General features: G+C 43.6%; 2 protein-coding genes across 3 annotated transcripts in view; one reads left to right on the forward strand and one right to left on the reverse strand.

Annotated features, from left to right (window-relative positions):
- The window catches only part of tubd1 (tubulin, delta 1), a 43,836-nt gene extending 20,532 nt beyond the window's left edge, over window positions 1-23,304 (reverse strand). For both annotated transcript variants that reach the window (XR_014620599.1, XM_084331148.1), the window contains exons 1-4: window positions 23,030-23,304; window positions 20,305-20,452; window positions 13,871-14,087; window positions 3,579-3,810 (exon numbers count right to left, since the gene is read on the reverse strand). Coding sequence is in view for 1 of the 2 variants with exons in the window: in XM_084331148.1 (XP_084187274.1) it covers window positions 3,579-3,810; window positions 13,871-14,087; window positions 20,305-20,452; window positions 23,030-23,183 (751 nt within the window). In the remaining variant the exon portion in view is untranslated. The remainder of the gene's footprint in view (window positions 1-3,578; window positions 3,811-13,870; window positions 14,088-20,304; window positions 20,453-23,029) is intronic.
- Window positions 23,305-23,417: 113 nt separating this feature from the next.
- Window positions 23,418-25,806, forward strand: part of rps6kb1b (ribosomal protein S6 kinase b, polypeptide 1b) — a 34,497-nt gene continuing 32,108 nt past the window's right edge. The window contains exons 1-3 of the mRNA XM_084333336.1: window positions 23,418-23,566; window positions 24,606-24,649; window positions 25,544-25,664. Of these exons, the coding sequence (XP_084189462.1) occupies window positions 23,498-23,566; window positions 24,606-24,649; window positions 25,544-25,664 (234 nt within the window). The 5' untranslated portion in view covers window positions 23,418-23,497. The remainder of the gene's footprint in view (window positions 23,567-24,605; window positions 24,650-25,543; window positions 25,665-25,806) is intronic.

Here is a 25,806-nt window from a genome sequence, read left to right on the forward strand (position 1 = left end):
ATCACAGTCAGACAGTAGGAGCACTGTCTCTATAATCACAGTCAGACAGTAGGAACACTGTCTCTATAATCACAGTCAGACAGTAGGAGCACTGTCTCTATAATCACAGTCAGACAGTGGGAACACTGTCTTTATAATCACAGTCAGACAGTAGGAGCACTGTCTCTATAATCAGTCAGACAGTGGGAACACTGTCTTTATAATCACAGTCAGACAGTAGGAGCACTGTCTCTATAATCACAGTCAGACAGTAGGAACACTGTCTCTATAATCACAGTCAGACAGTAGGAACACTGTCTATAATCACAGTCAGACAGTAGGAACACTGTCTCTATAATCACAGTCAGACAGTAGGAACACTGTCTATAATCACAGTCAGACAGTAGGAGCACTGTCTCTATAATCACAGTCAGAACACTGTCTCTATAATCACAGTCAGACAGTAGGAACACTGTCTCTATAATCACAGTCAGACAGTAGGAGCACTGTCTCTATAATCACAGTCAGACAGTAGGAGCACTGTCTCTATAATCACAGTCAGACAGTAGGAACACTGTCTCTATAATCACAGTCAGACAGTGGGAACACTGTCTCTATAATCACAGTCAGACAGTAGGAGCACTGTCTCTATAATCACAGTCAGACAGTAGGAACACTGTCTCTATAATCACAGTCAGACAGTGGGAACACTGTCTTTATAATCAGTCAGACAGTAGGAGCACTGTCTCTATAATCACAGTCAGACAGTAGGAACACTGTCTATAATCAGTCAGACAGTAGGAGCACTGTCTCTATAATCACAGTCAGACAGTAGGAACACTGTCTCTATAATCACAGTCAGACAGTAGGAACACTGTCTCTATAATCACAGTCAGACAGTAGGAACACTGTCTCTATAATCACAGTCAGACAGTGGGAACACTGTCTTTATAATCACAGTCAGACAGTAGGAACACTGTCTCTATAATCACAGTCAGACAGTAGGAACACTGTCTCTATAATCACAGTCAGACAGTAGGAACACTGTCTCTATAATCACAGTCAGACAGTAGGAACACTGTCTCTATAATCACAGTCAGACAGTAGGAACACTGTCTCTATAATCACAGTCAGACAGTAGGAACACTGTCTATAATCACAGTCAGACAGTAGGAGCACTGTCTTTATAATCACAGTCAGACAGTAGGAACACTGTCTATAATCACAGTCAGACAGTAGGAGCACAGTCTTTATAATCACAGTCAGACCGTAGGAACACTGTCTATAATCACAGTCAGACAGTAGGAGCACTGTCTCTATAATCACAGTCAGACAGTAGGAACACTGTCTATAATCACAGTCAGACAGTAGGAGCACTGTCTCTATAATCACAGTCAGACAGTGGGAACACTGTCTTTATAATCAGTCAGACAGTAGGAGCACTGTCTCTATAATCACAGTCAGACAGTAGGAACACTGTCTCTATAATCACAGTCAGACAGTAGGAGCACTGTCTTTATAATCACAGTCAGACAGTAGGTGCACTGTCTCTATAATCACAGTCAGACAGTAGGAACACTGTCTATAATCACAGTCAGACAGTAGGAACACTGTCTTTATAATCACAGTCAGACAGTAGGAACACTGTCTCTATAATCACAGTCAGACAGTAGGAGCACTGTCTTTATAATCACAGTCAGACAGTAGGAACACTGTCTCTATAATCACAGTCAGACAGTAGGAACACTGTCTCTATAATCACAGTCAGACAGTAGGAACACTGTCTCTATAATCACAGTCAGACAGTAGGAGCACTGTCTTTATAATCACAGTCAGACAGTAGGTGCACTGTCTCTATAATCACAGTCAGACAGTAGGAACACTGTCTATAATCACAGTCAGACAGTAGGAACACTGTCTTTATAATCACAGTCAGACAGTAGGAACACTGTCTCTATAATCACAGTCAGACAGTAGGAACACTGTCTCTATAATCACAGTCAGACAGTAGGAACACTGTCTATAATCACAGTCAGACAGTAGGAGCACTGTCTCTATAATCACAGTCAGACAGTAGGAACACTGTCTCTATAATCACAGTCAGACAGTGGGAACACTGTCTTTATAATCAGTCAGACAGTAGGAGCACTGTCTCTATAATCACAGTCAGACAGTAGGAACACTGTCTATAATCACAGTCAGACAGTAGGAACACTGTCTATAATCACAGTCAGACAGTAGGAGCACTGTCTCTATAATCACAGTCAGACAGTAGGAACACTGTCTCTATAATCACAGTCAGACAGTAGGAGCACTGTCTCTATAATCACAGTCAGACAGTAGGAACACTGTCTATAATCACAGTCAGACAGTAGGAACACTGTCTTTATAATCACAGTCAGACAGTAGGAACACTGTCTCTATAATCACAGTCAGACAGTAGGAACACTGTCTCTATAATCACAGTCAGAGAGTAGGAACACTGTCTATAATCACAGTCAGACAGTAGGAGCACTGTCTCTATAATCACAGTCAGACAGTAGGAACACTGTCTCTATAATCACAGTCAGACAGTAGGAACACTGTCTTTATAATCAGTCAGACAGTAGGAGCACTGTCTCTATAATCACAGTCAGACAGTAGGAACACTGTCTATAATCACAGTCAGACAGTAGGAGCACTGTCTCTATAATCACAGTCAGACAGTAGGAACACTGTCTCTATAATCACAGTCAGACAGTAGGAACACTGTCTCTATAATCACAGTCAGACAGTAGGAACACTGTCTCTATAATCACAGTCAGACAGTAGGAACACTGTCTCTATCATCACAGTCAGACAGTAGGAACACTGTCTATAATCACAGTCAGACAGTAGGAGCACTGTCTATAATCACAGTCAGACAGTAGGAGCACGGTCTTTATAATCACAGTCAGACCGTAGGAACACTGTCTATAATCACAGTCAGACAGTAGGAGCACGGTCTTTATAATCACAGTCAGACCGTAGGAACACTGTCTCTATAATCACAGTCAGACAGTAGGAACACTGTCTCTATAATCACAGTCAGACAGTAGGAACACTGTCTTTATAATCACAGTCAGACAGTAGGAGCACTGTCTCTATAATCACAGTCAGACAGTAGGAACACTGTCTTTATAATCACAGTCAGACAGTAGGAACACTGTCTCTATAATCACAGTCAGACAGTAGGAACACTGTCTATAATCACAGTCAGACAGTAGGAACACTGTCTATAATCACAGTCAGACAGTAGGAACACTGTCTCTATAATCAGTCAGACAGTAGGGAACACTGTCTATAATCACAGTCAGACAGTAGGAACACTGTCTATAATCACAGTCAGACAGTAGGAACACTGTCTCTATAATCAGTCAGACAGTAGGGAACACTGTCTGTCTATAATCACAGTCAGACAGTATGAACACTGTCTATTATCACAGTCAGGCCGTATGAACACTGTCTATAATCACAGTCAGACAGTAGGAACACTGTCTATAAGTCACAGGTAGGTAGGTGCACCGTCTCTATAATCACTAGATATAAACTAGCACTACAGTAACACTGCTCTCTCTCACCCAGAGGGTTTCTGCTGTAAAGCCCCTGGCCGTCCCCGGTGAGTGCCGGCTGCAGGACGCTGGCCAGCTGGTGGGCGATCACCCTGTTGATGTCACAGAAGGAGCTGTGTTTGATGTTCATCAGCTGGCTACAGATCCTGTGCACCGTGTCGTTCTCGTGCACCAGGATGGCGTCGGACAGCCGGTACAGGTGGGCCAGAGTCAGGACGGAGTTGTAGTTCTGCACGATCACCTGAAGGGGGAGAGAGAAGACAACCAGAATATGAACAGAGCCGTTTGCTACTAAAACTGTTCATATATAGACTACTCTTTTTTTTTTTTTACCTTGACGTAGGTTTCGGCGGTGAAATCTTCCGCCTCCACCAGACGCACCGCAGGTATTATTGTGTATCGTTATCAGAACAGCACTCGGGGAAAAAGCTGCTGGGGAACAATGGACGTCTTTGTCTTTCCATTTTACATCTCCATTTAGTTATTTAACTGACGCTTTTATCCAACGTGACAACAAACAGGAAGTCAGCAGGAGGGGTACACCTCTGGCAGCTAAGGGTCTGTGGTATTGTTTGTCAAATAGTGTTGAACTTGAGTGTTACACAGAGTGCATAGTAGTATATAGACCTATTAGCAGGATATTAGGTAGTAGTATACGTATAGTAGCATAGTAGTAGGGTAGGGTACATAATAGTACAGACGGTAATAAGGATATCTTATTAAAATAATCTTCTTACTAAGCCGATAGCACACATCACAGTAACAACTATGACGTTTGTGATGGATGATAGACTTCACCCTCTGCCAAAACGACAAGGTAACAAAGTCTTACTAGTAGAGGTGCAGTGATTCAGGAATTTCACGATTCCATCGTGACTCTTGGGGTCATGATTCGATCAAACATTTATTCTCGAAGCATGTCTCCCAATCTACACACAGTGGTTGGATTAAGGGGGTCCTACAGGCTCTGGAACTGTAATAAATAAGGCTCTCATTGAAATCAGGAGTTCAGCCAAATCAGGAGTGTTTATATGTTTACATTTTATTTTATTTGTTATAAAAACATCTCGCGGGGTACTTTCAAACCCAGATGCGCAAGCCTCCGCGAGCGCAGAACTAGAGCCTTACACTCCACCGAAACGGCGGTTACCAAAGTCACAAATGACTTACTGCTCTCTCTTGACTCAAACCTCACTTCTGTGCTCTTATTGCTTGATCTCAGTGCAGCCTTTGACACTATCGATCACTCGATTCTTCTAGGTCGGCTTGAGAATCATGTTGGCATTCGGGGTCTCGCACTAGCTTGGTTTAAATCCTATTTAACTGATAGAACACACTGCGTGGTCCAGTGGCGGACTAGCCATCGGGACGTTCGGGACGAATCCCGATGGGCCGGAACCAAAGTGGGCTGGTCCAAAAAAAATGTGGGCCGGTGTGTGGGCCAGTGTGTGGGCCACTAATGTGGGCCAGTGTGTGGGCCGGTGTGTGGGCCACTAATGTGGGCCAGTGTGTGGGCCGGTGTGTGGGCCACTAATGTGGGCCAGTGTGTGGGCCAGTGTGTGGGCCAGTGTGTGGGCCAGTGTGTGGGCCAGTGTGTGGGCCGGTGTGTGGGCCGGTGTGTGGGCCGGTGTGTGGGCCAGTATGTGGGCCAGTGTGTGGGCCAGTGTGTGGGCCACTAATGTGGGCCAGTGTGTGGGCCGGTGTGTGAGTCGGTGTGTGGGCCACTAATGTGGGCCAGTGTGTGGGCCGGTGTGTGGGCCAGTATGTGGGCCAGTGTGTGGGCCAGTGTGTGGGCCACTAATGTGGGCCAGTGTGTGGGCCGGTGTGTGAGTCGGTGTGTGGGCCACTAATGTGGGCCAGTGTGTGGGCCAGTGTGTGGGCCAGTATGTGGGCCGGTGTGTGGGCCAGTATGTGGGCCAGTGTGTGGGCCGGTGTGTGGGCCAGTGTGTGGGCCAGTATGTGGGCCGGTGTGTGGGCCAGTATGTGGGCCAGTGTGTGGGCCGGTGTGTGGGCCAGTGTGTGAGTCGGTGTGTGGGCCACTAATGTGGGCCAGTGTGTGGGCCGGTGTGTGGGCCAGTATGTGGGCCGGTGTGTGGGCCGGTGTGTGGGCCAGTATGTGGGCCATTGTGTGGGCCGGCAATAAAACAATAAACAAGTTGCATAAACTAAATCAGATTAAAAATGATCACAGTTCTGGTTTGCCTTACGATGCAGTTTAAGATGGGTCTTGAACATGGAGTATGTAGGGCACTCTCTAATCACAACTGGTAGGCTATTCCAGTAGTTACCACCTTTAACAGAGAACACAGTTTTTGCAAAGGTAGTATACCGAAAAGGCACCTTACAGTCCCCTCTACTGATGGCCCTGGTGGTAATGCCAGTGTCTGCTTTCTGTTGGATGAACTCATTCAATGGGGGAGGGGCAAGTCCATGCAGAACCTTGTTGCATGTTATGTTTTTCTAAAACATTACAGTGATGAAATGAAATTGGTTTCCTATCAAATACTTTTATGGCTTTTTTGTAGAGTAATTCTATTGGTGTAAGAGTAGTGACATATGAAAGAGACCAGTTGATAAAACAGTACTCGATGTGTGATAAAATCATTGAATGCAGAAACATCCTTGCAGCATTAACTGGCAGGCAGGGCCTGATCTGCCTGAAGTTTTCGATGTTAAACTTGACTGTTTGTCACTTTCTTCACATGACTTTTTGAAGGTCAATGTAGAGTCCAATGTGACCCCAAGATACTTGAATTAATGGGATCATCCTTATGTTCCCCGGGTCCTATGTTCCCCGCTTGATTGATTAATAGATTGACATTTTTATGAATTTTTATTATTTTATTAATTATGAATGTCCGCCTTGTTTCGAACTGGTTAAGCTTAGGCCCTCTTTCGAACTGGTTACGGTTAGAGTTTGGAATCAGGGCTGGTGGGAACATAGAACCCGGGGAACATAGGACCCGGGGAACATAGGACCCGGGGAACATAGACATGCTCCCGAATTAATGTACAATGTCCAGCTCCGCCTCTCCCAGAAACACATTAGAGTGAGTGACCTCTACTGGTGACTTTGTGAACATCATAGACACTGTTTTCTTGGTGTTAAGTGAAAGACATGCTTTTGTTTTTGTCTTGAATGAGACATGAGACATCAGTGAATGAGATTCACGTTTCCTCCCAACCGCGAGTAGGCCTAGAAGCGCAGAAATGGAGAACGAAAAAAAGTGGAGCTGAAAAAGCTAGAATAAAAAAACAAAAATTGCTAGTAAAAGACGCAGAACAATGTTCTAAAATTACAGACATGTTTAGTAGAGGAAGGGCTCTCGTTAGAGTAGCTGCTGCTGCTAATAATGATGAAGTTCAAGTGGAAGGAACCAACAGTAACATGACAGGTGCGTGCAGTAGCCTAGTGCATATTCTACTGTTGGTGTCTGCCGGTTCATGAGGGCTAGCTAGCCTATACTAGCTCTTGCAGTGATTTCAGTCATTCTATTACAAGACAATGTGCTTTCCGTATTCCTGATTCCTTACAGCACGTGGACATAAATAGTTGTGACTCGTGAAGTTTTTTCTTTGACTAAAAGTTTAGTTAGCAATGTTAGGACTAGTGCCCACCACAGCATCAGAAGCTAAAGTGCTAACCTAGAGAGCCAATCAGAACCTAGGACGGGCTGCAAATTAATCGGCTACTAATATTATAATAGTAAATACTAAAATAAAATACTATTATGTTCCCTTCCAAATTTTCATGTTGATATAATATTGGTAATCTAATTGATTGAATTGATTAGTTGCCATTTTACATGCTTAAATAAGATGTACCTTAGAATTCCCAACTGTTAGCCATGTTCTCGATATGATTAGTCTCATCTACATGTTTGTAAATAACCACAGCTAACTAGCTTAAGCTAACAACTCGGTCAACTACTACCCCGTAGTTAAACAAATGTGATTGCATATAACAGCTAACTGCTACAGCTAAGTTGGTAGTTAGCCTATTCCATTAATGTTGAATGTATTTATGAAGGTTGTTGATGGTGGTTGGCGCTGAATAGCAGACATGATTCCGTCAGTCTGCCACAGGGCAGCTGTGTTTGCTGATGCTGCTCATGACCACCAGTAGCGTGTGTGAGTGTGAATGCAGAGAGAGAGAGAGAGAGAGAGAGAGAGAGATGGCAAGCAGCCATGATGAAGTTGAGCTTCATCCAGTAGAATGAAAACGTTTATAAAAGACACCTAGATCATGACATTACTTTTCAAATTGTGTATTATAATGTGTATATTTTAGTGATGTCCGATATTATCGGCCTACCGATATTGGCATTAAAATGTGATATCGGAAATTATCGGTATCTGTTTTCAAAAAAAGAAAAATTTAATATTTTTATTTTTTATATTTATTTAACCTTTATTTACCCAGGCAAGCAAGTAAGAACAAATTCTGATTTTATTTATTGTCAAAAGTATGCATAATGTTGTGTTAATTCCACAACAAGAGATATGTAATGTTAATTACCTGAAATTATTCGTTTTTTGGGGGGGAAACCCTGCATATATTGGTATCGGTTGATATCGGTATCGGAAATTTAAGTGTTGGACTATATCGGATATCGGTAAAAAAGCCAATATCGAACATCCCTAGTATATTTGTATCTTCTTCCTTACTGCCCCCACTACTGGGTCCATCACTACTAGCACAGATTTCAACTTTATTTTCAATTCTAGTGAAGATAACATGTTTTTCTCTATTGGATGAAATGGTGCAGCGATAAAAACATTGTATTCAAACATTTTATTCAATAAAGCCTCAACAAAGTGTTGGAACAGCATACAGAATATAGATGTGATGTCAGTCTGAATCAGAGCATTCTCTGCCTCATTGAATTCTGAATAATCAGATTCCAATGAACCCTCAAATTCTGAAAATGGGAGTAGTCACCACTCACCAACTTCCCCATCTTCTCTAGTCACCCCCACACCTTCTATTTGACCCATGACTTCTCAGCAGAGCCCAGACAAAACTTCCCTTTTCCTATCAACTCTGCTAATACTGAGTCACTATAGAGAGAGAGAGAGAGAGAGAGAGAGAGAGAGAGAGAGAGAGAGAGAGAGAGAGAGAGAGAGAGAGAGAGAGAGAGAGAGAGAGAGAGAGAGAGAGAGAGAGAGAGAGAGAGAGAGAGAGAGAGAGAGAGAGAGAGAGAGAGAGAGAGAGAGAGAGAGAGAGAGAGAGAGAGAGAGAGAGAGAGAGAGAGAGAGAGACTGAGAGAGACTGAGAGAGACACTGAGAGAGACTGAGAGAGACTGAGAGAGACTGAGACTCTTGGAATGGGTGTCTGGGAGGAAGTGGGGGGTCTTTCGATGTTGATTAAACGGCAAGCAACTAATGTCATGAGTGCCAAATTAAAGGACAATAAATCCAATCTAACTGAAATTGTGTAGCACAGACCTTTCTATGGATCAAAACCTCAATATTATTATGGTGTAGTTAATACTTCATGTATCCTTAATCCCTAGGCTAATGAGGCACTAAGATGTTACTAAAAAGTAAAAAGCCAAAGTAACGGTATATGTATGTGTGTGTGTGTGTGTGTGTGCACTGTGCACTGTGCACGAGTGCACATCTAGGGGCGGGGTGTAGATTTGGTCTCCCTGATGTTGACTCCTTAGCCACAGCCTTGGGTTGTTTAATACTGGACAAGTGTTTCATAACGGCCGTTGTGTGGGCCGGTTTCGGGGCCGGTGCGTGGGCCGGTGTGTGGGCTGGTGCGTCTGAATGTCCCGGGCTGAATTTGTGTCCCAGTCCGCCACTGGCGTGGTCTATAATGATTTAACATCTGAGACCCTCCCAGTGCAATGTGGTGTCCCACAAGGCTCTGTCCTGGGCCCTTTGCTATTTTCGATTTACATGCTACCCCTCGGCGATATCATACGCAAATTTGGCATAAACTTTCATTTTTACGCTGATGACACCCAATTATATATACCTATTAAGCCAAATGATTCCTCCCAACTACAAAACCTTGAGGCCTGCTTGCTTGCCGTCAAAAAATGGATGTCGCAAAACTTTCTACTCCTTAATGCAGATAAAACTGAGATGTTAATTGTTGGCCCCCCAAACCACAGAGGCCTGTTTCAGGACATCTCCCTCAACTTTGATACCTGTCATGTATCCCAGAGCTCCACCATAAAAAACCTCTGAGTCATTTTTGATTCCTCCCTCTCATTTAATGCACATATAAAAAATGTCACAAAAATTGCATTCTTCCATCTTTGTAATATCGCAAAAATGCGCCCCATTTTAACTCTGGCTGATGCTGAAACCCTGATTCATGCTTTTGTCTCATCACGTCTGGATTACTGTAATGCACTTTTTTCAGGCCTACCTAATTCAAGCATCAAAAATCTTCAACTCGTGCAAAATGCGGCTGCACGGATACTAACTAGAACTAGAAAATTTGATCACATCACACCAGTTTTGTCCGCCCTACACTGGCTTCCTATCCAAGCCCGATCTGACTTTAAAGTGCTACTCCTCACCTACAAAATTTTAAATGGGCTTGCACCGCTCTATCTATCCGATCTCATCTCCCGATACTCGCCCGCTCGTGCCCTGCGCTCACAAAATGTGGGGCTTCTATCGATCCCTAGGGTTAAAAAGAAATCCGCAGGCCACAGAGCCTTTGTCTACCGCGCTCCCTACCTGTGGAACAAATTACCTGCCGTCATCAGGTGCGCCTGCTCTGTCGAAGCTTTTAAATCCCTGCTTAAGACTCATCTTTTCTCTCTCTCCTTCAACCTACCCTGATCTCACCTGGTCGGGGACCGACCTTTAGATTAATCTGTCTAGTTTAGTTAGGGTACAGGGTACTACATGGTACTACTGGGTAGTTTACTACAGGGTAGTTTAGTTAGGGTACAGGGTGCTGCATGGTACTACGGGGTACTGCATGGTACTACGGGGTACTACATGGCTCTACATGGTACTGCGTGGCACTACATGGCACTACATGGCACTGCGGGGTACTACATGGTACTACAGGGCACTACGGGGTACTACATGGCACTACAGGGTACTACAGGGCACTACAGGGTTACATGGCACTACGGGGTACTACATGGCACTACAGGGTACTACATGTCTGGGCCCTCATTCATCAACGTGTTCTACGCACAGATTTGTGCTTACCCTGTGCGTACGATCATTTCTAAGCAAAGAGTGGGATTCATCAATTTCAACTTGAACTTGACTCCGTGCTTACGTCTACGCACAGGTCAGAGCACACTTAGCTGACGCCCAGTGGTAGAATATCGTTACTAAGCATAAGCACTCCTCAGTTCTGCATTAGTTTCAAGGCGGAAATAAGCTTCCGTGCATTAGTGTTCAACTTCTGTATGACCCGTAATTCATTATAGTTCATTGTAAAATAGCGACAGTAGTGTAATTATAACGGGCTCACACGCGAACAAGAGGTTGGCCTGCTTGTTTGGCACGGGGGGGCAGACGCAAAACACCAACCTCCAAACGCGATTAGATATTGTTTCAAATAAAAAGCAAATTATTTTGTGTGTCATGTTTCCAAATAAGATTGCTCACGAAATGCTTTCTACTTCAATTTGTTGGTTAGAATAGATGACCTCCGTTGAAATTTCACTGAGACTAACAACAGTCTATTTGTGAGCTCCCGCACAGATGTGATGATAATAATAATAACAATAATAATAATAGCTTCATTTTATATAGCGCCTTTCAAGAGACCCAAGGTCGCTTTACATAGATAGGGGGGGGGGGGGGGGATAACAAAGTAACAAACATAGTGGACAGACACACAACATATATATATGATGATGGAATTCATTCAAGATCCTCTCCACCCTCGGGTCTTTGCCACCGGCACGGTCCATCGTGATATTGGAGATGGATCGAGCAATAGACTGTTACTGTAGCTGTCAAAGCTCCATCACAAATGCAGTTATGTGAATAGAAAGGGATTCCACTCAGTCAATGTTGCGATGCGCATTTGCCTGATACATGTTATTGCTGGATGCCGGGAGGAAGGCGATGCTGAATGTTTTCAATTCATTAAATAAAACTGATACTTTTTGCAAGGGTTTACTGACTGTCATACAAATAATCAACCAACTACATACTGTAACTTTTCAGTGCACGTTCTTATTTACATTGTGACAACAGCCTTGTGAGTTCCCGCAGTGACCCGCACACAGACATGATGGAATTCAAGTTCATGTTTGTATTGATCACATATAGGCAGGCTACACATGGCGTATCTGCTACATCATACATGGCAGTAAGATTCATTGTTCTTGTATATGCTCTCGTATTATTGTTTATATAGGCTACCCAATACTGACATCAAAATAGATTGTAGTATGCCTCTAGAAATCATATGCAGCAGGTAGAAAATTGACGGGAGATCCATCGCGATTTGGAATAAAAATTAGGAGAACTTTAATCCCTGGGTATTAATCAAACAACACGGGAAAAGGCAGTCATATTACAGCACGGTTATAATGACACACAACCAACGCCAAACAGTGGTCAACGAACGGTCTTTATTAGTATTTTGAGCTGTCCAGGCAGAATTGCAGCAATGGTCTTAGGGAGCCGTTGATATCTGACATCACCGTTTACAAGTCCGCCTTTTATTTATCCCATAATACGCGATAGACTTAGTGTCTTCTTGGTTCGACAGCAGTGAACATTGAACAATCTCCGTGAAGTTTCTCAGAGTTCCGCTCGGGTCAGTCCATTATTTCACATCCCATGGGGGGTGTTTCCTCACTTTCATGACCATATATGGATAATCATGCACGAGCATTGACGGTAGAACAAAGTGGTATTCATCAACACGGAGGAGCATAGGACCTGCGTACGCACGGTTGATGAATCCCGACTTTCCTGTGCGTACACTCATTCTAAATTCTGTGCTTACGTGTGGAAATAGAACATGTTCTACGCACACGTTGATGAATGAGGGCCCTGCTCTTTTGCAGCACCACAAACATGGGAACTCTCTAACTCTTCCCCCCTCCCCCCCTTCCCTACCCCCTTCCCTCCCCCCCCTCCCTCCCCCCCTCCCTCCCCCATCTCTCTGAGTGCCCGTCTCCTGGCGCTGACTAAGGTGATGGATGCCTCGGGGTCTTGGCCAAGATTGTAGTGACTGCTCTACATGCACCTCCGAGGCCTTGGATCAGTTATTTACCGTTGTCTGTCCGTGGTCCTGTCAACTGATTAACAGCATTAACAGACTGTTAACAGATTAACAGTCAACGCGGTTTCATTGCTGGGTTAAGTACTTCTATTCTATTCACATAATATGCTTACTTCATATATCTACTCCATTCACATATATGCTTACCACTTGTATCTATTGCTATGTCTGCCCACTACAATCACATGAGCTGTCTAACGCCTGTCCCGTCTCCCTGTCCCCCTATGACTTGCTGTCCTGGAGTGCTGACCGGAGTGTCGGACATCCCGTGATGAAGGCCGGGAGGTTGCGACCCCCTCTGCGTGCCCCCCTGTCTCCGGAGGTCTCGTAGTGGTGACCGGAGTGCCGGACGTCCCGCGATGATGTCGGGGAGTTCGCGACCCTCTCTGCACCGCCCCCTTTCTCCCCGTCTCCGGCTGTCCCTGAGCAATGACCGGAGTGTTGAATGTCCCGTGACTAAGACGGGGAGGACGTGACCCTCTTTGCGCCGCCCCTGTGCCTCAAATAGATCCGCTATCAGCTCTATCTTTAATCTTTCAATATGTTCAGTTGCTATCGCTATTTGCTTTATCTTTAATCTTTCAAAATGTTTAGTTGCTATTGCATGCATGATGCACTCATCTGTGTTTCACTACACACATGAGTGCATGCTTACCAACTGTCCGTCTGCAACACTACTATCACCAACATCTAAGAAGGGAGATCCCCCCTTGAATGGCCCTTCTAAGGTTTCTCTCCTCCACACTGCCTGTGGAGCTTTTTTCCCTATTGTTAGGTTTTAGTGAGTTTTTCCTTACCTTCGCGTGGGGTATGTCTGGGAGTGCTTGCATTCTTTAATTTTTAATTTTAATTTTTTGCATTCATCTAAAAATGTTTGGACCTTATGGTGTTCTTGTTCTGTTCTTGACTTATTGTTATGTTTTCTTCTTGACTTGTTTAAAGAAGACCTGTACGGCCCATGGGGACATTAACGTGTGTTGTCGGGCCTTATAAATAAATTTGATTTATGATTTAACTCAACATCCCACTTCAAATAAATAAACGGTTGAACTTGGAACTGGAACGTACCTCCCCGGTGCCGTAAGGCCAGGTGAGGTGGTTGACGATGAAGGAGTCGGGGTAGGCGTCCCGAAGACACTGCGTGACGTAGGTTCCCACCCCGGACCCCGTGCCCCCGGCCACGCTCATCATGGCCATGAAGCCCGCCAGTCTGTCGCAGCGCTCCACCTCTCTCCTCACCAGCTCCTCCATGGCCTCTCCGTGACGCGGCCCGTGAACACAATACCTGGAGGAGACGAGAGCAGAGATGCATCGTCGGTGGTGTAGTGGTTAACACGGTCGCCTCACAGCTAGAAGGTCCTGGGTTCGATTCCCGCTTGGGGACCAGGTTGCCAGGTACCCAGGTGGGGTATCTCCCGGGCCTTTCTGTGTGGAGTTTGCATGTTCTCCCCCGTGCTCGCAAGGGTTTCCCCTCCCGATAAGATAAACCCAATGGAAAAACATGCACAACCGATCGCTGACGAAGACGGCCAGGAGCACTTGGATTGTTCCCCGGCCAGTGCAGAAAGACATTTCATCTGTGACTCAGTGCATGCGTGGGTGTTCCTGTGGGTCGGCCAGCTCGCATGTGTGTGTTAATCTGCATGACAATTAAAGACTTCTTCTCTTGTCGATAACACGTCAGATGAAGCTCCGTGGTGTCCGTGCCCCCTCCTCTCATTCCCAAAGAACTTTCTCTATGACGGTAGCCTCTGGCGAAAATTAGCTACAGGAATTTAACCGTGCACCACTGACCTCTGATATTGTAAAGCAGTTGTATGGATTGAATGTGATGCTCAAATGTCCTCCTGAGTGACAATTGGTTATGAGGGTTTGAACTTCCTTTTAAACTGCTGATACGGAGCACGGATCTGATCCATAGCATTTACTGAACAGCATAGACTTTGACCATCTGTTTGGGGTCATTGGATAAAAATAATTTAGGTATATAATCAACTTTTCTTTTTTATTAATGAATGCAACATTTGCAGATATAACTACCATTAGAGCACAACAAGTACTTGTAACAGATCCTGTAAAAATAAACGATACATTCAAAGTATTCTACTCCGATTTATATAAATCAGAAATGACCTTCGATCAAAACAAAATGGACACATTTCTTAATCAAATTATTCTCCCTAAACTTTCAGAGGATGACGCTAAACAGTTAGAAATACCGATCACACTAGAGGAACTCAAGAAGGCCATAACCGCAATGAAAAGTGGTAAGGCTCCAGGAAGAGACGGTTTCCCATCAGAAATGTACCTTTCTTGTTGGGACATAATTGGCCCCTTATTACTAAATATGATCTTATACTCAGTCAAGGAGGGGAACTTCCATAAAACTGACAATATTGCACTCATAACAGTCCTCCTTAAAAAAGACAAAGACCCCAACGAGTGCGGTAGTTATAGACCTGTAAGCCTCCTCGGAACAGATATCAAACTGTACTCTAAGGTATTAGCCATCAGATTACAAAAGCATATGACGTCTTTAGTTCACCCGGACCAAACTGGCTTCATAGGAGGCCGCCTGATCACTGAGAACATAAGACGTATACTGCACGTACTTGATGCCGACAAGGAGGACACCATACCTAAGGCGATGCTGTCCCTGGATGCTATGAAGGCCTTTGACAGGCTGGAATGGTCGTATCTGTGGGCAGTGCTAGAAAGGATGGGGTTAGGAAAAGGATTCATCGATATGATTAAAGTATTATACAAAGACCCATCGGCCATGATTACAACAGGCACAATCATCTCTGAAATATTTCCGGTATCACGCTCTGCCAGACAGGGTTGTCCTCTTAGTCCCGGACTGTTCAATCTATCATTAGAGCCTTTAGCACAATATATAAGACAATCCCAATCCATAGAACCTATCGTAATCAAGGGCACACAACAAAAAATTTGTTTATATGCGGACGATGTAATATTGTTCATGAAAAACCCCAACACCACATTGCCTCATCTGCTCAAGTTGATTGAGGACTTTGGTGATTTATCGGGATTTAAGATAAATTGGCCGAAGTCGGCTTTCCTTCCACTTAACACCCCTGCAAAAAAAGATACAACCCTCCCAGGACAGATACCGATGGTAAAACATTTCAGATGCTTGGGAGTGGAAATATTCCCTACCATAAGACAAACGGTGAAGCACAACTACACAAAAATCCAAAACAAAATCAAAGACGACCTTGATAGATGGGCAAAACTTAAGAACACAGTACAAGCACGGATATCAATAGTTAAGATGGATGTACTACCTAAAATCAACTTCTTCTGTTCAATGCTACCGTTACCCCCTCCAGAGGGTTACTGGAAAAGATTACACTCCTCCACATACAAATTTATTTGGAATAACAAACCACCACGTATAAAAAGATCCACCGCACAGAGAAATAAAGCAGATGGTGGCATGGCATTTCCAGATTTTTTCCTATATTTTAAGGCGTACTCATTAAGTCCATTGACAACATGGTTTGACTCCCAAGCATTAGCATCTTGGAGAAAAATAGAAGAAAACATAGTAGCCCCACATAGACTGAAGGACATAGCATACACTAAACTACCAATCAAGCACTGTGAACGAAAATTTGGCCCCATAATTACTCATGCGATCCGGATATGGCGTGAATCACAAAAAAAAAATCCTAACCCACAAGAATGGCACAATCATACTCCCTTATTCAATAACAATGCTCTCTTAATTGGAAAACGACCTATAAGATTCCCTATATGGGAAGAGCAAGGCATACACTCATTAGGGGATGTTTTTAACAAACAGGGTTTTTGTAGTGATAAAGAAATACGCAAAAAATTTAATCTCACCAAGTCCACATGGCTTTTTCACAAACAGTTAGAGCTATGTTTGAAGTCTCACGGTGTTCCATTAGACAGACCAATTGAACACCACAGATACCACAAATTCTTCTACTCAAGAGAGACATCGAGAGGTTTTGTTTCAGAATTTTATCATCAATTACTAACGTCCTCGTATGAAACCCTCCAACTTGACTCTGTCTGGAGGAGGGATATACCAGACCTGGAAAATGACTTTGATTGGCAAGGAGCCTGGGCAAATGTCCGACTTACATCAAGGAACCCGGATCATCAACAAATCAATCTTAACTATATTCACAGGACATACTTGACTCCTATAAGACTGTGCCGAATGGGGCTCAAACAAGATTCCAAATGCACCCAATGTACAAATGGGGACGAAGGGACATTTATGCACATGTATTGGGACTGCTCACCAGTTAAGGCATTCTGGAAAGATGTGACCCAACAAATATCAAAACTTGTATCTTGGAATATACCTGTACACCCCTCGGTATTGCTGTTGAATGATGTTTTTGAGTTTGCAGTGAATCCACAGCTAAAGAGATTGGTTTTATCGGGTATCACAGTAGCCAAAAAGCTGATCGCATCACGCTGGTTTCAACCGGAAAAAATGTGCCGTAAAGTTTGGTTTCTTACATATCTCGATGTAATTTACCATGAAATATCTACAGCAAGAATTCTGGGTCTCAATGAATCCAAAATGTCAATGTGGTTAGAAGTGGTGGAGAGAATAAAAGCTAGCTTATAATGGTAGTGTCTGGTTAGGTGCGAGGGATAGTGGAGGTACTTCTCAAGGTGGGGTCCGGGAGGGGGGGGTTCGAGCTGAGCATATGTATGTAGGTTTTTTTTTTAGATAACAGGTATTATGGGTATATCTTATATAAAACAACTAACCAAAAGGTGATCTCATTGGATGTGCCCTGACAATTAATGCTTGTATATCTTATCGTGTGTTGTCATGTTTGTTTATATGTTTGTTTAAAAAAGAATAAAAAAATAAAATACAAAAAAAATAATCAACTTTTCTCTATTAGAGAGACCTAACATGCTTCTATGTGTCAAAAAATTCAGCAAATCAAATTCACGTTGTTTTGATTTCTGGCATGTTACAAGTGGTTCTTGCCTGGTATGGGATTTTGTATCAGGGAGATTCTCTCATACCATATTTTAGTCTGGTATCAGACTGCTATCCAGACTTCTGCTATCAGACTGCTATCCAGACTGCTGCTATCAGACTGCTATCCAGACTGCTGCTATCAGTCTGCTATCCGGTCTGCAGACTGCTGCTATCAGACTGCTATCCAGACTGCTATCCAGACTGCAATCAGACTGCAGACTGCTATCAGGTATCCGTCCATCCCTGCTGGACAGTTAAGCTGATCAGCTGAAGGACATAATAACTCAGCGGCCTGCTTTGTTGAAGAACTATAGACCCAAAGTGGCTCACAGGCCTAGTTCAAATGGGTACCTAATGGAGGAGCAATCCGTTTTAATGAGCCTTGGTACCAGCAGGACAAGAGGATTACATTTCTCATTAGAGTCCTGGACTGAGAGAGAGGGCAGAACAGAGGAAGTCAAGACGCTCTCTATCGGCATCGTTGTTCCCCTGTCGAGAGGAAATGGAAATCAGAGGGATGTCTCGGAGTAGTAGTTCAACTCTTGCTTGACTCCATTTCCCTAATATCCTCTTAAGAATATTCACAGGTGAGAAAACTATTTTCATCCGTGTCCTACAGCCATGCACATATTCTTCATCCGCCAATTCAAACACACTTCACGTAAGTATTAGAATCAGCAGATAAGGGTCTGTTATGAGACACATATTTATATGCCATCTCGTTATGCAAGAGTTATGACAAGATTCTGACTTCCTACTAAGAAAAATCAAGTAAACATTGCGGCAATTACGAGTTCCTAATCGCAAACTGGGGTCTATGATTTCTCAACCCCCAGATAAAGCCTCAGCGTCATTTCACGTGAATGTTGTTATTAGCTGTTATTAGTGATATGTCATTGTAAACTGTCTTTGTGAGTTGTAGTTCATGGCATGCGACACAAATTGCAAGAAAAAAGGTTTAGCGTGAGCATCATGTTTTTACATATAGAATTCATCATCTTTTTTCTTAGATGTCATTTATTTGGAGATCTCCACAGCTCGGGTAATTGGAGTCAAGGAATCGAACATTGGCTTGTGGGTGTCGCCAGCTGAGAGGGTAAAGTCAATAATCTAGCAACAGAGCGAGATAGGCATGGTTGGTCCTGAGAGGTCCTGGGGTGGGGGGTGGGTTTATATCTTTTAGCATTATTTGTATTATCATTTTTATTTTATATATACTTTGTATTTTTATAATTATATATATATATATATATATATATATATATATATATATATATATATATAAATTATAATCTGTCCTGTTCTCTCCGTCTTGTGACCCCCAATGTTATTGTTATTGTCTGTTGATTTGTTATATATTTTATTATAATTTATTGATTTTATTTATCCCTTCAATTATTCTTTACATTATTATTATTATTATGTTGTGTTATGGTATGTCTTGTTATATGTTATGTTGAAAAAAAAAAAAAAAAAAAAAAAAAAAAAAAAAAAGGCATCTTTGGTTCCCAACCCAGGCTGCGGAAGCTGGTCTCGCCCAGCATAAATCTCCAGGGCCGGCTTTTTGCTGCAAACAAGTCTATAAGCTATCTAGGTTTCCACCTAGACAGCAGCCTGAGCGCGGGGAATCCATGGCTCTCAAAACGATGAGCAAGGTGAAAGGCAGAACTACATTTCTGTCCAGAAAAGCACATTTATTTAGACCCAGAAAGTCTCAGCATACTGGCAAATTTACTAGTTTCTTGTTGTTTTGACTATGCCATCTGTTCTGACCAAAGTTTTCAAAGAAAAAGGTTTCCCAGAATAAACTCATCCGATTAACACTAGGACTAGCCTCCAGAGCACATGTGGGCAAACAACACTTCCATTTGTTGGGCTGGCTCCCTCTGGAAGCCAGGTCCGTTCAACTTCAGCTTAATATAGTTCACAACATTTATAACAATAGGGCCCCCAATTATCTCACAAATTATTTTCAGTGGAATAGGGACATGCATTGCCGACCTGTGTATTCCAAGGTTCAAAACAAATATAGGCACATGTTCTTTTAAATTCTGGGGAGCCAGTAGCCACCAATTGGAATTGTCTACCTTCACAGTTAAAATGTATTAGTACGTAGCCGACACAATTTCAAGAAGAAAGTAAAATCATGGCTCCTCGACAATGTTAAAAACTAGATTTTAAAATGTATGAAAACGTTGTCCATGTTACATTGTTGTCTGTGGCTACGTTTGTACTGCACTTAAAAATTGACATGCCTATGTAGTTTTTCATATTGTTATTTGTGGTCATGTTTTGTATTGCTTATCTGTCTGACACCAAGGACCACAATGGAAATAAGTCTAGACTTTTTTGATGTTTTTCTTGAATCTTGAATTTTTTTTAACGTTAAATCAAATCAAATCAAATATGGCTTTGTAGCTTGGCGATTACGCGTTTCCCACCTCCAACTTAACGCCTCCGACCGTAAACGAACGCAGCATGGGCCTGAGCCACTCACCCATTAGCCCAGTTGTTACCAGAACCCTGTTTCTGGCTGAAGTGGGAATGTTCTCCATATCTCCAGCAGCCAGACCTGGCAGCTTTGGCCATGCTGTGGTTGATCACCTTGGGCTCCATGTCGATGAGCACCGCTCTGGCGACACAGTCTGTGTGACAAAGATTACGTTAGATTCAAATGTATTGTCATTGCAAATCAAATCAAATCAAATTTATTTATAGGGCCCGACAACACACGTTAATGTCCCCATGGGCCGTACAGGTATTTTTTAAACAAGTCAAGAAGAAAACATAACAATAAGTCAAGAACAGAACAAGAACACCATAAGGTCCAAACATTTTTAGATGAATTGCAAATAAATGAAAGAATGCAAGCACTCCCAGACATACCCCACGCGAAGGTAAGGAAAAACTCACTAAAACCTAACAATAGAGAAAAAAGCTCCACAGGCAGTGTGGAGGAGAGAAACCTTAGAAGGGCCATTCAAGGGGGGATCTCCCTTCTTAGATGTTGGTGATAGTAGTGTTGCAGACGGACAGTTGGTAAGCATGCACTCATGTGTGTGGTGAAACACAGATGAGTGCATGCAATAGCAACTGTACATTTTGAAAGATTAAAGATAGAGCTAATAGCGATAGCAACTGAACATTTTGAAAGATTAAAGATAGAGTTGATAGCGGATCTATTGCACAACTCAAGTATAGTACAGCGAAAATAAGTTGGCACCCAACCAGAGTGCAAATGTGATAAGTTTGTCTATATGCTATATATATATATATATATATATATATAACAAGCTACTCGTAATATATGCAAAACTGATGTATGTACAGTATAATTATGTTATACAGTGATACAGGTATAAATAGCTATAAAGTGTAAAAGGTGGAACAGGTACAAATATACTTAAAGATACATGGGATACACATTATAGATATAATATATACAGGTATGTGAACAGGGACATATGCAGATATATCCAACAGTTGTAGATAAATGTATATATATACAGTATAATAGAATTATTGTACATAGCTTTCATAGGTATATGTAAACAGTTGTCAGCCGTCACTGTGGTACAGAGTTCAGTGAGATGACAGTCTGTGATTGGGGAGAGAGGTGTCCTTGACAATGCTGCATGCCTTCCTCGGACACCGTTTGTGATGGATAGTCTCTGAGGAGTCAGGTGGGCTTTCCTCAGTCTCCTCAGGAAGAAGAGACGCTGGTGGGCTCTCTTGACCAGTGTCGAGGTGTTGAAGGTCCAAGAGAGATCCTCGAAGATGTGGACACCCAGGACTTTGAAGCTGGAGACACACTCAATCTCCGTCCCATTGATACGGATAGGGGCGTACCAGCTCTGATCTTCCTTAAGTCCACAATGAGCTCCTTGGTTTTCTTGGTGTTGGTTTTCTTGGTGTTTTCATATGTATATTTCTCTCCCACCCACCCCCTCCTAATGTACAGTCCCCTCCCCATCATATGTATATTCTCTGTCAGGATCTATGGGTAACAGTACTGTATATTTGCATATCATATATGTCACAAATGTAACAGTACTATATACCTGTATGTCCCTATGCCATAAATGTCATGATGTCATGTATGTTGTGTATGTCATAAATGTCACTATGAATTGAAAATGGGGGGACCCTGATGTAAACAAGACAAACGTCTTTCTCTGGTCTGCATCCCCTTAACAATTGTGTGTATTGAGCCGTACTGTATTGTACCCATTCTGCAATCTGTTAAATAAAGTTTTCATTCATTCATTCAAGGCCCGGTTCCTTGGTGTTGTCCGTGCACCACGCCACCAGGTGCTGGACCTCCTCCCTGTAGGCCGACTCATCGTTGTTCTTGATGAGACCCACCACTGTTGTGTCATCTGCAAACTTGATAATGGTGTTGGAGCCATGTGTGCAGTCATGGATGAAGAGGGAGTAGACGAGAGGGCTCAGCACACAACCCTGTGTGACGCCGGTGTTCAGGGTGAGGGTGGAGGAGGTGAGATTGTCTAACCTAACATACTGTTGGTTAGGAAGTCAAGTATCCAGTTGCAGACAGAGGGGTTGATGTCGAGGTCCTTGGTTTCCATGAGGTCATCATGTTTGGACTTGGAGAATAGTTTGGAGGGGATGATGGTGTTGAATGCTGAGCTGAAGTCGATGAACAGCATTCTTCTCACATGGGTTTTGTTGTCGTCCAGGTGGGAGAGGGCGGAGTGTAGCGTTGAGGTGATACCGTCCTCTGTGCTCCCGTTGTCATGGTAGGCTAATTGTTGTTCATCCGGTGAGAGTGAAAGGCCAAATTTGAGATGAGGCATGAGTCGTGACCAGCGTCTCAAAGCACTTGATGAGCATTTCACATACAGACTTCACATACTGAATTAGAGCACTTCACATACAAAGTATAATGGGCAAAGACACAGCCAGACAGGCAGACAGACAGACAGACAGACAGAGAGACAGACAGAGAGACAGACCAGGCAGGCAGGCAGGCATGCATACAAACACAGACATACCAGGCATGCATACAAACACAGACATACCAGGCATGCATACAAACACAGACATACCAGGCATGCATACAAACACAGACAGAGAGACAGACCAGGCAGGAAGGCAGACAGCCAGACAGACACACGAAGACATAATGTATTATCAGTAAACACAATTCATTTGTTGCGTAACGTTACATAAACCTACAGACCGCTGCAGGAGGTTATTACCTCCATGTGTTGTTTCGTGGAAGAAGCGCTCAGTGCTGGACTCACTGTACACCTTCCTCTGCCCCCCGTCATGTGCGTCGTTGCTAATAACATCAAACAACTCCTGGCCCACTTGGTTACCGCACTGGCCCAGCTGGACCGTCACGATTGACATCTTGCAGCAGCCAGGAGGTGAAGAAAATAAACTTCTTTCATAAGCTGGGCCACTATATTACTGTAAAAAAAAAAAAAAAAAAGACAGCGGACACGCATTAACTGGATTCCTTCTCTTCGTGTTTGACTGACATCTCTCTCCTGTGTCTCTTCCTGCAACACGTGACGTCAAACAGGTCCCGCCCCCTCTCGGTTGTGGCTGCGCACTGCGCATGCTCCGTGTAGGAGCCGGTTATGGCGGCGTGGTGTGTTCGTCCATGAGGCGAGCGGTCTGAGGAGAAGAGAGACGAAGCAAGTCTTTAACGGAACGCAGTCATGGCGGGGGTGTTCGACATCGATCTGGATCAGCCGGAGGAAAATGTCTCCGATGACGAGATCGAGGAGGTACTTTTACTTAACGCTTGTCGGGTGTGTGAACTAACTGCTACAACAGTTTTAACAGGGGCTACGCTCCACGCTCCACGTTAGCCTGTTAGCTTGCTAGCCGGCTAGAGGCCCGCTCTTGGTCCGCCGCCAGAGTCCCTTCTTCGGGCCTGTTTTGACAGCGTTAGCGGCGGCTAATGCTACAGCTCCACTGCCTACTGAACTGGCACTCGCCCTTCCTCGTTACTTACAACCAGTTAACGTTCACGTCACAGCGGTTGCCACGAACGCAGGCAGCCCACGGCTCACTTTTAAGTGGTAATAAAAGCTGTGCTGTCAGTGTGTCTTGTTGTCCTGCATCATGTCGGGGCTGCAGAGACAGGACCACCGTGCAACAGTCTGCTGCAGAGTGGAGCTGCTGGACTTAACACTCACCTTATTATGTCTGCGCAATGCACTTTGGACACTTCAATTTAGTCCTGTATATTCACAAGACATACACTGTTAGATAATTTATTATTGTTAGATGTGGTTGTAGACAGTAGGGAGAGCTCTTCTTCTGATGGGATATTATTGCATTGCGACAGCCGTAGATGTCTTCATGTGTTTGACTTTGACAGGTTTGGGGACCGACACAAGATGCTGTCGTCTTGCATCATATTCGCGTTATTCTTCAAGGATGTAGCAGCGCTGTCACGTCTCTTGTTTGCTAAAGTCTGACACGTTTTTTAAACGGGCAATACATTGGCAGTGATATTAGAACAAGGGCAATCGCAGTCGACCTTTTACATTAATACAACACACAAGTCTGAAATATTCACATTTACATCAGTGTTTTCGTGTCTTTTTATGCTTAAGATTCTTCCTACTGTCAATTATATTCCAATGACCACAAACTGTCGACATGCATCATTCAGATTTTGAACTCTTGATAATAACGTGGTCAGCAGTAGCCCTATTGTAGCTGGATCCAGCTGGTGCTGTCAGGCAGCCTGCACCCCCCCTCCAGACCCAGAGCATACATTGTGATTACTGTGTGTTTTTGTATTCTCTCTGCCAGGCTCAGATCAACGATTTCATGGATCAGTGCAGCGGATTTGAGTTGTAAGTGTTCACTAGTGTGTGTGCGTGTGTGTGTGTGTCAACTTGACTGTTGAGCTTGTATGTAGCCGGTAAAGTGTTTGTGGCATCTGAAATATGTTTGTCCCTTGCTTGTATGTCTGTGGCATTTTAAGTATGTGTGTGAACTTCAACTCGGCATAACGTGCATGCATTTGTGAGTGTGCACCTTTTGTACTTTGTATGATTTTGTAGTTGATGTATTTGACCAGAAGTATTATTCCACACACTTGAATAAGAGTCTTGAGGAGCTGGTGCAGAGAGGTCTTGCACAGGACCTTGCGTTGTCCCAGGAAGATCATTTGGGATTGTCTTTTAAGTATATATATATTTTTTAAATCTAGTTGTAAGCTTAAAGGGGAATGCCACCCATGTTCTTGGTCATGTTCTTGCTGTGCCCCAGGACTGTTCAGTTAGTATTTGTGAACACGCACCACCCTCCACTAGGAATCAGGAGAGAGAACCCTCCCAATCTGTGATGCTCTTAACACCCAAATAAGATTTATATTCTCGCATTACTAGAAGGTCTGAACCAGAATTTAAATCTAATTTGGGTGAAAGAGCTAATACAACATGTTGTGTTCTCACGAAGTCAACGGTCCCATTCATTGTCTTTGGATCGGCTCCAGATTTTTACATCCCAGTGACGTCACCAACTGGAGGGTATTCTCCGATTTCTAGCTTCAGGAGGAGAGAGTGGCAACTGTGTCCCCGAAATAATGCCTGAACTGTCCTGAGGGGCACAGGAAGAACATAATGTGAATTCTTAAAACGGGTGTCATACCCCTTTTTAAGACTGTGCGTGCGGGGCCTCCCCTCCTCGTTGGGAACCGTGTGTGTTTGAAACGAGGAGTTGTGACACTGTGTTGGCCTCCGCAGCAACATGGAGGACTGTGAGAAGATCGAGATCTCGGAAGACAACGTGAACCAGGGGACGGAGAACATCAGACCCGAGTGCTTTGAGCTGCTGAGGGTGCTGGGCAAAGGCGGCTATGGAAAGGTACTGAAGAAAGACCATGACAACGTCCCTCTTTCTCAGACACAGACATTCTCGGTCACTCCTCATACATAAATACATATATTCATACATATATTCATGGATATATATACATGGCATGCATACATATATACTGTATATATAC

The sequence above is a fragment of the Notolepis coatsorum genome (assembly GCF_963971535.1).
Source record: "Notolepis coatsorum genome assembly, chromosome: 1".
NCBI lineage: Eukaryota > Metazoa > Chordata > Actinopteri > Aulopiformes > Paralepididae > Notolepis > Notolepis coatsorum.